The sequence below is a fragment of the Oncorhynchus tshawytscha genome, linkage group LG30 (assembly GCF_018296145.1).
Source record: "Oncorhynchus tshawytscha isolate Ot180627B linkage group LG30, Otsh_v2.0, whole genome shotgun sequence".
Taxonomy (NCBI): Eukaryota; Metazoa; Chordata; class Actinopteri; order Salmoniformes; family Salmonidae; genus Oncorhynchus; species Oncorhynchus tshawytscha.
In genome coordinates, this window is record NC_056458.1 from 23,906,461 (window position 1) to 23,921,569 (window position 15,109).

Consider the following 15,109-nt stretch of genomic DNA (forward strand, 5'->3'; position numbering starts at 1 on the left):
ATAATTGCACGCGCATCTCTTTATGTGGATGGCTGTGCTCGTGCGGATGTTTCTCTCTCACCCTCCCTCGACCTCGAAAAACTGTTCTGTGGGCACGCTCATATGCTACACACATCTGCCAATCAATGGTGGCCAGGAGTATTGACTCTGACCAACAGAAGCTTGTTGAGGCGTGAGGTCAACTTATAAATACCTGGACTCGCGCGTCAAAATTCTGAGGGTTGATGTGTGTAGAGATATTTTGCGATTACTAAGACTTGGGCGCTATGTTTTCGACTGACAGTGCATATAAATTATTTGTTTGTTAGTTGGGTTAGTTAGTTAGCTAGCTAGCTATACAAACAAGTTAAAACTGCACACCTCTGAGAACAAACCATTTCGACCAGTTTACAGCTAATTATGCCAGTTAGCTAGCTAAATCAAGTTTGAGGGGGTGTGAGACAAACATCCGTACGTACCTGCATGCAATTATTGACTGGGAACATTTTCAAGCTGTGAAAATGTTTACAACGTGACGTCACAATCACAACACAATCAGAACAATTTATCAACTGTTTCACACTGGGAAGATTTTTACATGACGTCCTGACTTGAAATTCTGTGAGCATCTCCTCCATGGTTGCAAGAAGGATTTTTTCGGTTCTCTCTCCAGATCATTAGGGCTTCATTAGGGTGCACAAACTCACTGCAAAAGATAATTGGGGAGCAGCAGTCAAAAGCAATTGTTCTGAAGAGTCATTCACCCCTCTTGGCATGGGCACCAACAAATTAAATGTGAAGGTTTTATGATGAAGGCATTAATTGTGTCATATTGATCACTTCCTTCAATATTACTTCCTTTATTCCCTAACTACAGCTAGTCACCTCATGCCTTTTAAATAGTCCTCCCTGCACAGGCGCAATTTTGTCATTTTAAAAATCTATCCAAAATCCATGTTTTACTGACTGCTGTTCTGTCTTCAAAGCAATGCAAAATACTATTGAGTCTCATTCAGATCACTTGAGGTCGAGTACAGTCCTTTTCCTCATATAACACCAAAGCTGCCAGAGGTGTTTCTCTCTGTAAGTGTATAGATACTAAGTAGAGTTGCATGTGTTGTCTATGGCCTATGGAGTATGGGGCAAACAGGGTCACCTCTGGCTTCTCTCTCTGTGTCTAATTTACTCTGCAAAGTCTTGTTAGAGAGTAGAATGACTGATTGGTACTAAAGGTAATGGTATTACTGTATAGAAACTGTCTCCAGTGGAGGATGTTACTGTGCATACTGAAGAGCTGTAGGTGAAGGATAAGGTAGAGGGAAAACCACCATGCCCTGATCAAATAACGGTTTCATGTTCCACAAGACGTACCATTAGCCTGAGAATATATTGCACTGTGACATTTCTCAAAGTGTAATAACAGTCTGTAATATATACAACGCCTGACCTGACCATGCAGACTGTACCACAATCTGTATATTCTTGAGATATAACAGCCGACCTGGATGAAAGTATTTAGTATTTGCAGAAAAGCATCCCCAAAGAATGATGTTTTCACCTCCATGCTTCAAGGTTGGGATGGTGTTCTTGGGGTTGTACTCATCCTTCTTCTTCCTCCTAACACGGCGAGTGGAGTTTAGGCCAAAATGCTCTATTTTTGTCTCATCAGACCACATGACCTTCTCCCATTCCTCCTCTGGATCATCCAGATTGTCATTTGCAAACTTCAGACGGGCATGGACATGCGCTGGCTTGAGCAGGGGGACCTTGCGTGCGCTGTAGGATTTTAATCCATGACGGTGTAGTGTGTTACTAATGGTTTTCTTTGAGACTGTGGTCCCAGCTCTCTTCAGGTCATTGACCAGGTCCTGCCGTGTAGTTCTGGGCTGATCCCTCACCTTCCTCATGATCATTGGTGCCCCACGAGGTGATATCTTGCATGGAGCCCCCGGCCGAGGGTGATTGACTGCTTCCATTTTCTAATAATTGCGCCAACAGTTGTTGCCTTCTCACCAAGCTGCTTGCATATTGTCCTGTAGCCCAACACTGTCACCACTGATAAATCCACCATAATTGAGAATTTCAATAAGCATTTTTCTACGGCTGGCCATGCTTTCCACCTGGCTACTCCTACCCCGGTCAACAGCACTGCACCCCCAACAGCAACTCGCCCAAGCCTTCCCCATTTCTCCTCCTCCCAAATCCATTCAGCTGATGTTCTGAAAGAGCTGCAAAATCTGGACCCCTACAAATCAGCCGGGCTAGACAATCTGGACCCTTTCTTTCTAAAATTATCTGCCGAAATTGTTGCCACCCCTATTACTAGCCTGTTCAACCTCTCTTTCGTGTCGTCTGAGATTCCCAAAGATTGGAAAGCAGCTGCGGTCATCCCCTCTTCAAAGGGGGGACACTCTTGACCCAAACTGCTACAGACCTATATCTATCCTACCGTGCCTTTCTAAGGTCTTCGAAAGCCAAGTCAACAAACAGATTACCGACCATTTCGAATCTCACCATACCTTCTCTGCTATGCAATCTGGTTTCAGAGCTGGTCATGGGTGCACCTCAGCCACGCTCAAGGTCCTAAACGATATCTTAACCGCCATCGATAAGAAACATTACTGTGCAGCCGTATTCATTGATCTGGCCAAGGCTTTCGACTCTGTCAATCACCACATCCTCATCGGCAGACTCGACAGCCTTGGTTTCTCTAATGATTGCCTCGCCTGGTTCACCAACTACTTCTCTGATAGAGTTCAGTGTGTCAAATCGGAGGGTCTGCTGTCCGGACCTCTGGCAGTCTCTATGGGGGTGCCACAGGGTTCAATTCTTGGACCGACTCTCTTCTCTGTATACATCAATGAGGTCGCTCTTGCTGCTGGTGAGTCTCTGATCCACCTCTACGCAGACGACACCATTCTGTATACTTCCGGCCCTTCTTTGGACACTGTGTTAACAACCCTCCAGGCAAGCTTCAATGCCATACAACTCTCCTTCCGTGGCCTCCAATTGCTCTTAAATACAAGTAAAACTAAATGCATGCTCTTCAACCGATCGCTACCTGCACCTAACCGCCTGTCCAACATCACTACTCTGGACGGCTCTGACTTAGAATACGTGGACAACTACAAATACTTAGGTGTCTGGTTAGACTGTAAACTCTCCTTCCAGACCCATATCAAACATCTCCAATCCAAAGTTAAATCTAGAATTGGCTTCCTATTTCGCAACAAAGCATCCTTCACTCATGCTGCCAAACATACCCTTGTAAAACTGGCCATCCTACCAATCCTTGACTTTGGCGATGTCATTTACAAAATAGCCTCCAATACCCTACTCAACAAATTGGATGCAGTCTATCACAGTGCAATCCGTTTTGTCACCAAAGCCCCATATACTACCCACCATTGCGACCTGTACGCTCTCGTTGGCTGGCCCTCGCTTCATACTCGTCGCCAAACCCACTGGCTCCATGTCATCTACAAGACCCTGCTAGCTAAAGTCCCCCCTTATCTCAGCTCGCTGGTCACCATAGCATCTCCCACCTGTAGCACACGCTCCAGCAGGTATATCTCTCTAGTCACCCCCAAAACCAATTCTTTCTTTGGCCGCCTCTCCTTCCAGTTCTCTGCTGCCAATGACTGGAACGAACTACAAAAATCTCTGAAACTGGAAACACTTATCTCCCTCACTAGCTTTAAGCACCAACTGTCAGAGCAGCTCACAGATTACTGCACCTGTACATAGCCCACCTATAATTTAGCCCAAACAACTACCTCTTTCCCAACTGTATTTAATTTGTATTTATTTATTTATTTTGCTCCTTTGCACCCCATTATTTTTATTTCTACTTTGCACATTCTTCCATTGCAAAACTACCATTCCAGTGTTTTACTTGCTATATTGTATTTACTTTGCCACCATGGCCTTTTTGCCTTTACCTCCCTTCTCACCTCATTTGCTCACATTGTATATAGACTTGTTTATACTGTATTATTGACTGTATGTTTGTTTTACTCCATGTGTAACTCTGTGTCGTTGTATCTGTCGAACTGCTTTGCTTTATCTTGGCCAGGTCGCAATTGTAAATGAGAACTTGTTCTCAACTTGCCTACCTGGTTAAATAAAGGTAAAATAAAAATAAATAAATAAGCCCATCCCATCCTTGTGCAGGTCTACAATGTTATCCCTGATGTCCTTCTACAGCTCTCTGGTCTTGGCCATTGTGGAGAGATTGGAGTCTGTTTAATTGAGTGTGTGGACAGGTGTCTTTTATACAGGTAACGAGTTCAAACAGTGCAGTTAATACAGGTAATGAGTGGAGAACATGAGGGATTCTTTAAGAAAAGCTAACAGGTGTGTGATTGCCGGAATTCTTACTGTTTGGTAGGTGATCAAATAATTATGTCATGCAATAAAATGCAAATGAATTACTTAAAAATCATACAATGTGATTTTCTGGATTTTTGTTTTAGATTCCGTCTCACCTTTGAAGTGTACCTATTATAAAAAATTACAGACCTCTACATGCTTTGTAATTAGGAAAACCTGCAAAATTGGCAGTGTATCAAATACTTGTTCTCCCCACTGTTTGCAATTGCTTGACCGGCTACTTGTATCCAACCCTATTGAAGAAATTGCTAATTTAGAAAGTGAAATTGTCTTATGATTGTGGCCCAACCTTTTCGGTTGACATGGAATTGGATCCATTTAATATGTAAAACAAGAAGTGCTCAAGAAGAAAGCAGAGTGTAGTAATAATTGGGTTGAGATCTCAAGAGAGATTAAATTCATTGGCTTTATCTGAAAGTCTACATGAAAGTGGCCAAACATGTTCTTTTGAGTCCGATGTACTAATATGAAATACTTTTATCTGAGTCTTTGTGGTTTCTCTATTGAAAAATCCTTAACTCAATCAGGGATTTTCATTTAGAAGGACATTAGAAAATACGTTTTAATTGATATTGTAAACACTCTTATTTGATATGCAAAATCCCTATTAAATAGACAGCAAATGTTCCTATTCAAAGTAGCCCTGTTGATCTTAAGATAATGGGGAAAATGTGTGGGTGAAGATACAAGGACTCTAAAGCTATTGTAAATATTATGTACATGAACACTGGGAAAGGGAAGCACCTCTTGTCCCGAATTAATATTTTGTCATATTGTTGGTGAGAGAACTAGTGTGCCATCTGGTTAAATAAAGCCTTTAGCTGCTCCCATCCCCTGCAGGCCCTCCAATAGTGGAGTATTTCCTAGCAACAGTGTGTGTGTGTGTGTGTGTGTGTTGTGTGTGTGTGTGTGTGTGCGCGCGCACATGGTCATGCCTGTGTGTTCCTGTCTGCGTGTGCTATTGTCTGTGTGTGTTTTTGTCTGTGTATTCCTGTGTGTGTTATCTCTATGTGTGTGTGTGCGTACGTGAGGGAGAGAGGTACTGAACCAGTACAAGGTGTTTCATATTCTCTGGCTCCATCTCAATCCCTTTGTAATTCAGGGGCTAAACAGAAACTATGAGATCCACATACTCTTCTATCTGTCAGCCTCCAAGCACAGAAGCAGTATCAAAAACACTTACTCTTAAAGAGACACTGTTAGTATCAAGTTTCCAGCTAACCATTTATTGTAAGAGTGGATGGCCATAGCTATTTATAGATAGTTGATGGTAGTTATTTCTCCATGTGTCACATGTTACATTTGAATTTACTGCATTTGGATGGCATGTACTGTATGCCATTTTGATTATACACCCACATTTGGCTGGAATGTCAGAACACCATCTCCTGATAGGCAACATGTGTGAACGACACAGTATTATTGAGCAATAGACTCAGTTCAGTACAGCTCTCCACATCATCATAGCCCTACTCCAGAGACCTCCTCTTGGATGCAGTTGTTGTACACTGTTCACACTCCACTGTGGCTGATACCTGTTATTCAACAACCTGCCACAGCATTTATGACAATCTAATGATTAAGGTGTTAGCCTCTCATAGTGTGGAGAGAGAGAGAGAGAGAGGGGGGAGAGGGGGAGAGAGAGATGGGGGAGAGAGGGAGAGAGAGAGAGGGAGAGAGAGAGGGGGGAGAGAGAGAGGGGGAGAGAGAGGGGGAGAGCGGGGAGAGAGAGAGGGAGAGAGAGAGAGGGAGAGAGAGAGAGTCCAATGCATCTGCGATCACTGTCTTCTCCCAAGGGAGGGAGGCGAGAAGCGTGATGCGCTTGATTCCCTCTGACCTGTCAACACACTATAAGCTGACCGGTGGGAGGGTTCCTTTGTTTTTCTCTCTCTCTCTTAGATTCAGATAAGCTTTATTAGCATGAATTACAAGGCCACTTTCTAAAGCAAAGTGAGATAGTGACATCATCAACAACAACAGCAAAATATAAATAATGGTGATTAGAGAAAGGGAACATTAGGAACACCTGCTCTTTCCATGACATACAGTAGACTGACCAGGTGAAAGCTATGATCCCTTATGATCCCTTAAGCTATGATCACCTGTTATCCAATCCATTTCAATTAGTGTAGATGAACGGGAGGAGACAGGTTAAAGAAGGATTTTTAAGCCTTTTAGACAATTGAGACATGGGTTGTGTATGTGTTCCATTCAGCGTTCCATTCAGCGTGAATAGCGCACATACAAAGTGCCTTTGAACGGGGTATGGTAGTAGACGCCAACTTGACAAGCAGCCAACTTGACAAGCATTGGAGTGAACATGGGCCAGCATCCCTGTGGAATGCTTTAGACACCTTGTAGAGTCCATGCATTGACAAATTGAGGCTGTTCTGAGCAGTGTTGTAGTGGAGGGTATACGCAGGTATATACCGTACACACACTTATTTTTCTGTGGGCATTGTGTATACTCACTTATTAACCTAATATTTATTGGGATATTTGTATTTCTGGATTTGATAGCAAGAAATGCTCTTCAGTTTTTTTTCACTCAGGGCCTTTGCAGCCAGCCTAAAACTCCCCTGATTAACTTTTCTCCAGGCCCAGGTAATTATAGCTGGAACTGTGTTTTAGTGTAGTTCCACTGTAGGTAAACTGGTACTGGTTTCACTGGGATCTGGCTTTCTTCTGAAAGATCATGATTGAAGTTTTTTCTAAGTTTACTATTAGTACCCATCTTTGGCAGTACTGCTCTACAAGGGACAGGCTCTGTTGTAATCTTTGTTCTGTGGGTGACAACAAAATTCAGTTGTCAGGGTACAACATGCACTTCATATGTGTGTCATGGAGGGTGAGGACTGAAGCTGCAGATTGCTTCAACATTTTTGGTAGTTAATTTATATAAATATTGTTGGACTCCACGTCTTTGGGAAAACAATTCTGTTATTTTGCTTCCAATTGTTATTACACATTTGTTATTCATACATTAGGATTTTAAGGTGTAATACATTTTCCCCCATATCAATTTGGAGGAGTTAGTTTAATAGTCCATCGTGCCAAATTGAAGTCTACAAAGCAGGCAAAACCTTTTCTTGTGTTCCTTTTGATATTTAGATTTATGAGTGTGGAGGGAGTAAATGTGACCTGAGGTGTGATGTTTGGGGAGGAAACCGCTTCTGGTATTCATTATGCTGCAAAATATCTTTCCCAGATTACTGCATACACAGATGCCTCTGTAGTTATTGGTGTCGAATTTGTCTCCTTTTTTATAGATGGGCGTTATTAGACCTTCATTGTAGATTCCAGGGAAACATCCAATTTCCAGCATTAAGTTTAATAATTTAAGCAGTGCGTCCTCCAGCTTAGGGCTGCTCAGTTTCAGCATTTCATTATGGATGTTGTTTTATTTGAAAGTTGTAATTTGATATTTGATTTCAGTATAGTTCTGATAGTGAAGTCGCTCTGTCTCTCTCCCTCTCTGGTCTATCCCTCCCTGCCTCTCTCCTTAATCCCGTCTTTAATTACACATGTGGAGGGCTCTCTCTCTCCCTCACTTTGAGGCCACATGTCTTAAACACAGCGGAGTGCTGCTCCTTTCAACCCCTAGCTCATGTAATTCCTCCTCAACATTTTTGAAGTAGTGTCAGTTTGAAGCAAATTGGAATAGTTTGGCTGAGACTTTCTCTGCCCTACTTGTGGTCGCTCAGATATTCAGCGAGACCTCAATCAAGTAATATTATGGTAATTGTAGGGCTTGTTGACTTTGGTGATGTAAAAATCACTACATGGATAGAGATACATTTGGCCTCTACTGCAACAGTACTTTTTGAATTAAGTTAGACTTGAGTCTTTGAATCCAATGGTATGTATCCCTCTGTTCTTTAACATGAATACAGCAATTTAGATGAGTGGGTGACTTCAGTACATGGGCCCTGATACCCATTAAACAATGATGTTCAGAGGTATCTTATCTTATACAAGTATATATGTTGGAGGGCATTGTAAGCCAAAAACAGTCATAGAGGGCCACACACACACATACCTTGCCAAGTTGCCTTAATCAGGGTTATAAAGCTCATTGGTAAGCTTGATTTGAAAAGCTCACTCTCCTGCTGTATTTGTAATAAAGTAAAAATACAGAGCATGTTGAGCTGATAGTATTCATTGTGCCATGCAGACAGCAATCACAGGCTGTATTCTCACCTTCAGACAAGCGTTAGTTAATGCATTCTGTTGATTGTGTAGCTGGAACTCAATGATTTATGAATGACTGAGAGAACACTTTGTTATATTTGGAGCAGATTCAACACTCATTAGGTTGTTGACTGTAATGCCATGACCTTTAAAAGAAATCTGATTTAATTGGCCATGCATATCTACATTATGTAAAGTGGAACAGTGTGTCCATGTAATAAGACAATGAGGCAAAGGAGACAATATGGACTAGATAGCTCTTATAAATGTTGTGTGGTGAAAGTGAAGATTAGGACTGCTTGTGAATGGCAAAATGTTAATTAGTTAAATGTGCTCATGGCATATTTTCTTCCCATAATTGTGCATATACAGTAAATGTATTATATCTCAAGTCTGCTTCTTCCCAGCCTAAAATTACATAAACAATGTTAGGATCCATTCAGAAGCCTCTTGCATTAGACACAGTAGAGGACATTTTGTGTATTTTCACATTTGGACAGGCATTGCCTCTGAATGGAGAACTGGGACAGAAGTTGGCAGAATCTGGTACCGAACCACATGTTGTCTATAAAAGAGCCTAGTGGAGAGATGCCCAGTGATTTGGCAAGCGAGAAGAACCAACAACATTCAGCAATGCTTGGGATGCCTTTGATCAGAAACAGACTTTGTTTTGTGCCGCTGTTCTTTCTTTAGGCACTAACTAACTATCTAGTTATCATTAGACGGTAGCTAGACAGCGGGATGAAACCTTCAAATGGCAGTGTTCTGGTGGGCCTCCATTTATTTTTCCTGGCGCATCAGTTTTTCCTTCTGTGCACCAGTCCCTTTTGGGTGTAAAATACCATGGTTTGCCCTCAGATTTATCCGCTCACATTTTTTCATCCCGAAATCAAGGGTGACACTGTTGACTCTTTTGCCTGATTAACACTATAGGCCCACCCAAACCTCTTGGATATTTTATTTTCACATTGTCCTTTTTCCAGCACGGTTACAGCAACTATGGTGGATGCGTAACCAAGCCAGCCAAGTAAAGCTTGGCTTGGCTTGTCCCTATAGTGTGAAGTAGACGTATATGTATGAGGGGACTAACTCTGTATGTAATACAACAGGAGGTTATTGTGGCTGATGTACAGTGAGATGACCCACCAGTGGGTCACACAGAGATACGATTTACCGATGGCCTCCAACAGGGTTATGGTTAATACTCAAACAGTCATGTTTGCAGTAATAATACTGTGTGTGAATCCTGTTTCTCTCGGTCGGTTTGTTTCTGTACTGTACAGCGTGTACACACCACCTGGGGTTGCTGACAGCTGTATCCACATACATTTTTTATATCACCAGCTACCTGGTGAGATTGACTGAAAGGAACCTCCTCCCCCCTAGTTGATGTAGTGTAGGTTGAGTGAGCCACAGTCTGCAAGCCTTGATTTGAGCCAGTACCAACACCCCCTGTTAAATTAATCAAGCACTAAGTCTGTTTTTGCACAGTTCTGCTCTAAACTCAATGTTTACTTTGGAAATGGAAGATGCCAACCTGGAGGTGCAATACGTGGTAAACTAGACTTCATGGAAGGTAACAGAGTATTTGGTCCTGTTCTGAACCACACCAATTTAGTCTGGAGCACCTGTAAGGATGGAAGAACAAGTGCTTCCTGAGTGGTGCAGTTGTCTAAGGCATTGCATCGCAGTGCTAGCTATGCCACTAGAGTACTGGTTTGAGTCCAGGCCCTGTCGCAGCCGGCCGAGACCGGAAGACCCATGGGGCGGCGTACAATTGGCCCAGCGTCGTCTGGGTTAGGGGAGTGTTTGGCCGGCCTGGCTGTCCTTGTCCCATTGCGCACTAGCGACTCCTGTGGTGGGCTGGGTGCATGCACGCTGACACAGTCACCAGTTGTACGGTGTTTTCTCCGACACATTGGTGTGGCTGGCTTCTGGGTTAAGTGGGCATTGTGTCAAGAAGCAGTGCGGATTGTCTGAGTCATGTTTCGGAGGACGCACGGCTCTTGACCTTCACCTCTCCCGAATCCATACGGGAGTTGCAGCGATGGGACAAGACTGTAACTATCAATTGGATACCACAAAATTGAGGAGAAAAAAAAATAGGAAAAAAAGTATGGAAGAACACTGGTACACACTATTTCATATGGAACTTCAGGACTGAAATATAAGAGCTATGCACAAAGTAAATGTCATGTTCTCCATCAACATCATCACCATCATCATCAAAACAATGTGTCCCTGCACATGCCTACCGTTTACTATGCCCTACATACAAACACTGAAGTGCAACAGTACAATCAGATTTTTGGTTTTGCTGACTGGCTTTAGAGGGCTGTCTAGTGTCATTTGTACCAGTTAGCGGTGTGTGGTTGTCAAATGTGATTGGCTTTGGCAGCGGAGCCAGCCACTCAAAGCACTGTAGAAAGTAAAATTGTATTTTGCACAGAGTTATTAGGCTATTATTATGGAGCTTGAAGTGAACAGTGCCTTCTCCCACTTTACAGGCGGACAATTAGAATCATCATTAATGGACACTATCAGCACATCAATGGTGCAGAGAGGGAGTAATGGATATATAGAAAGCTTATGGGACAATGAATCAGTTTGTTTCCTAACTAAACTGTCTTTCATTGTGTCCGAACTCAATGGCCGACTACGGCTTCAACAGTAGAGCCAGAATGTACTGTTTGGGGCATGTTGGATTCAGAATGCATAGGCTTAATTTACAGGAAGTCACTTACCCTCTTCTTCTTCTTCTCTTGCAGATGACCCAAGAACAGTGCACTCATAGGAACAATGTCCAGAGCTCAGAGAAACCACACGTGTACAAAGTGGGAATTTACGGCTGGCGGAAACGTTGCCTTTACTTCTTTGTGCTCCTGTTAATGATCCTGATCCTGGTCAACCTCGCTTTAACCATCTGGATAGTAAAGGTCATGAATTTCACCATAGTAAGTCCTACTCCCTACCTGCCAGTCTCTTTTTATTTGTGATTTATTTTTATGACTGTTGGGGCATTGATTATTTGATTTGCTTACAAGTGTGCTGGAATAATAGGGTTTTTCTCCACAGGGGGACTATAATGACGGGCTGGTAATTGCGAGCTGTGGCACTTTAGTACAGCGACTTCATTTTCACTCTCAGTGGTCGATCTGATATGGTCTTAGTCCACTTAGCTAACTCCAAGCTAGGGGTCTCTCTCCTCCCCTCGTCTCTCCTTCTATTTCTCCTCTACTTTCATCCCTGCATCTTAGCTTCCGAGTACCCCACTGTTCTTTTCTTCTCTCACGGAGAGAGTTCAACTGAGGGCATGCTTAGTACAACGGCCTCAAAGTACAAGTCTAGAACCGATGACACTGTCACTTCCTGCACAGGAAAGAGGTGACAGCGCAGGATGCAGGTTGGCATTTATTGTCATAGGGTGAGATCAGCAAAGGAGAGTGGTGACATCAGGGCCATACACTAAAGTATATTATACATGTGTACCATTCACATTAATGCCGTGTATACAGTACCTAGCTCTCGACTGCGGAGTTTGACATTAATTTCCACTGTGATTCTCTGTATATCTGTTGTATTAGTCTGTAGCTCAAGCCCTGTGAGCCATGCCGTTTGAGTGTCTGGTTGCTTTTTGCTTAGTAATCCTCAGGACCTGCGATGAGTCAGATACTTGTAGTGCTGCATGCCTCCCCTCCTTGTCTGAATAAACCATGAGAACAGGTTGATGTTTCACAGTGGAGTTTCATCTGAGTTGCACTCCGAGGTCTATCGGTGTGGTTACCCAAAGCAATTTGGATAACTGGTGTGTCCGTCTGCATCTGCGCTGGACACTGGGTGGCTATATAAGGGTTCTAACCTTTATCCAAATAGATGCAAGTGGGATGTCATGGCAAGTGGAATGTCATGGTGAAAAGTGATCCAGTTAAATTGCAGTATAAAACTTTGATTTTACCATCATCCTTGTAGGGAAGGAACTACAGTCCCTTTAAAAGATTAATGTATGTGGGTGGGGAGCCTGTCTTCATGAGCTCTCCTTGACTGACAGCACTTTGAAACACCCTTGTGGTCGTTCCCGGGTAACAAGGTAAACAAAAAAGTATTAATTCCATGATTCCAAGCCTAAATAGTATACCTCACCCCATTCTCTCTGCAAAATGCTCTCATGGTCAACAGAACTGAAAATGAACTATTGAATATCAGACAAACAGCAGCAATAAGCAAATATATTTATATTGCTTTGCATCTAATTAGAGAAGACAGTTCACTGATACACTTCTTCACATGAATTAGTAAAGCCTGAGTCACCTTAGAAACTTAGGCATAAAGGAATGTACATGAAAACAACATGGACAATTTATTGGTGCTTCTGCATAAGCATTGTAAATGACAATATGTATTCATCAGACATTTACAATTGGCCAGCATAGCTGAAATATTGATCAACATGAACACTCATGATAAATAAAGATGAGAAATAATTGTGAGACACATTTTTTGTTGTTGTTGTTATAAGCCTAATATAGGCAACCAGCCTCCCTAAAATGTGCAGGACCCCATTAATTTGTACAATTTGTGACACTCATCTCTCGTCCGAATGCCTGAATAAAACGATACAAAGTAACAAAATGAGACATATCACGTAAAAAAAAGAGATTGATGGGGAGGGGAGCAGGAGAGGATGGGGACTAATGTACCCCGCTTCAATCAAGCGGGCGTCAGTCACCCCGAAGATTGAAGCGGGAGACTCCTCCAGCTATGGCCTCCTTGTCAGGCCTGGGATGGATATCTCGCACAGCTTCCCCTCGTTGAAGTGGAGATCCAGGAACCTGTAATGTTTTTGAAAAGGGAAATGTTTCAAATCAAATCTAATTGTATTTGTCACATATACGTTTAGCAGATGTTATTGCGGGTGTAGCGAAATGCTACACCCGTAATAACTCCAACAGTGCAGTAATATCTAACATTTCACAACAATACACAGAACCTAAAAGAAAAAGAATGGAGTTAAGAAATGTATAAATATTAGGATGAGCAATGTCAGAGTGTCATAGACTAAATACAGTAGAATAGAATACAGTACATAACGTATGAGACTTGTGTTCCATTATTAAAGTGGCCAGTGATTTCGAGTTTATGTATATGGGGCAGCAGCCTCTAAGGTGCAGGGTTACGTAACCGGGTGGAAGCCGCCTAGTGATGGCTATTTAACAGTCTGATGGCCTTGAGATAGAAGCTGTTTTCAGTCTCTCGGTCCCAGCTTTGATGCACCTGTACTGACCTCTCCTTCTGGATGATAACGTGGTGAACAGGCAGCGGCTCGGGAGGTTATTGTCCTTGATGATCTTTTTGGCTTTCCTGTGACATCGGGTGCTGTAGGTGTCCTAAAGGCCAATGATGCTTTGGGCAGACCGCACCACCCTCTGGAGAGCTCTGTGGTTGTGGGTGGTGCAGTTGCCGACCAGGCGGTGATACAGCCCGACAGGATGCTCTCAATATGTTAAATGGGTAGTGAATTGAATGTCCTTTTATTTACTGTTATTATGTTATGAATTTGTTGATGTCCTGATCTACTCATTCTACAATGTGTTTCTGGTGTTTTTAAAGTGCTCAATTGTAAATATACAATATTTGGTTGAGCACTTTTTTGTGAAACTTTTCAATGTTTGCATATGGAATTTTTTGTGTGCCTGAAATCCTCAATTGATTTGAAACGAATTAATATGACTTCCAGCATGTTGGGTCTGTCTTCACAGACTTTACAGCATATCCCCCATTCTTTTTTGGGAAAGCTGATTTTATATCACAGCATTCCTGCTGCGGTGGATGCCTGGGAAGCTGAGCAGACAGAGTAGATGTTGAATTTTCTAAAATGCATATCATTACAAATTTGATGAAGTGAATGAATAATATGCCTGCCTCCTGGCTCCAAGCGTTTGACACGGGGGGAGGGGACCAGTAACTTTATGATCAACTTTGTCAATGTACCAGCTACAGTCATTTTTCATAATTATGTCAACCGACTATGAACTTAATTCAAATATCATCCAATTTGATGAAAAACATGATTTTCACTGTTTGGAACCTTTAATATAAATGATCCAATTGGTGATTAGAAAATAATCCAGCCTTTTAACAGTTGGACCATTGCTGATGCCCTCAACAACCGTCAGCAGCCAAAAACCAATACATATTTCAGTAGGCCCTATACTACGATATCCCTATTTTTCCATAAATAGTGTAACTAGAGACCGATCAATAAAGGCTTTAATACTTCACCAGTTAACAGACCTCTTTTCTGGGCGTAATGTATTCCTATGTGATTTCATACAGGGTGCAATGAACGGAGCAGGTTTCAAATCATATTCCTTGATGGTGCCAGAATTTATAGAATAATTTTGCATTCAGTATCATTTTAATGACTAGACATCCGTGAATGCTTCTTGAACGTTTGTTTTAATGTAATATATTTGAAACGGCTACAAAACTCAGCAATTCTGACAATTTTTAGCTAAATACATATAACTGACATACTTGGGCTATCATG

At 42.3% G+C, this 15,109-nt stretch overlaps 1 protein-coding gene across 1 annotated transcript in view; it reads left to right on the forward strand.

The window, feature by feature from the left end:
• LOC112228549 (delta-sarcoglycan) overlaps positions 1-15,109 on the forward strand; it is a 100,901-nt gene that overhangs the window by 15,594 nt on the left and 70,198 nt on the right. Inside the window, exon 2 of the mRNA XM_024393958.2 lies at positions 11,331-11,516. Coding sequence (XP_024249726.1) covers positions 11,331-11,516 — 186 coding nt within the window. The remainder of the gene's footprint in view (positions 1-11,330; positions 11,517-15,109) is intronic.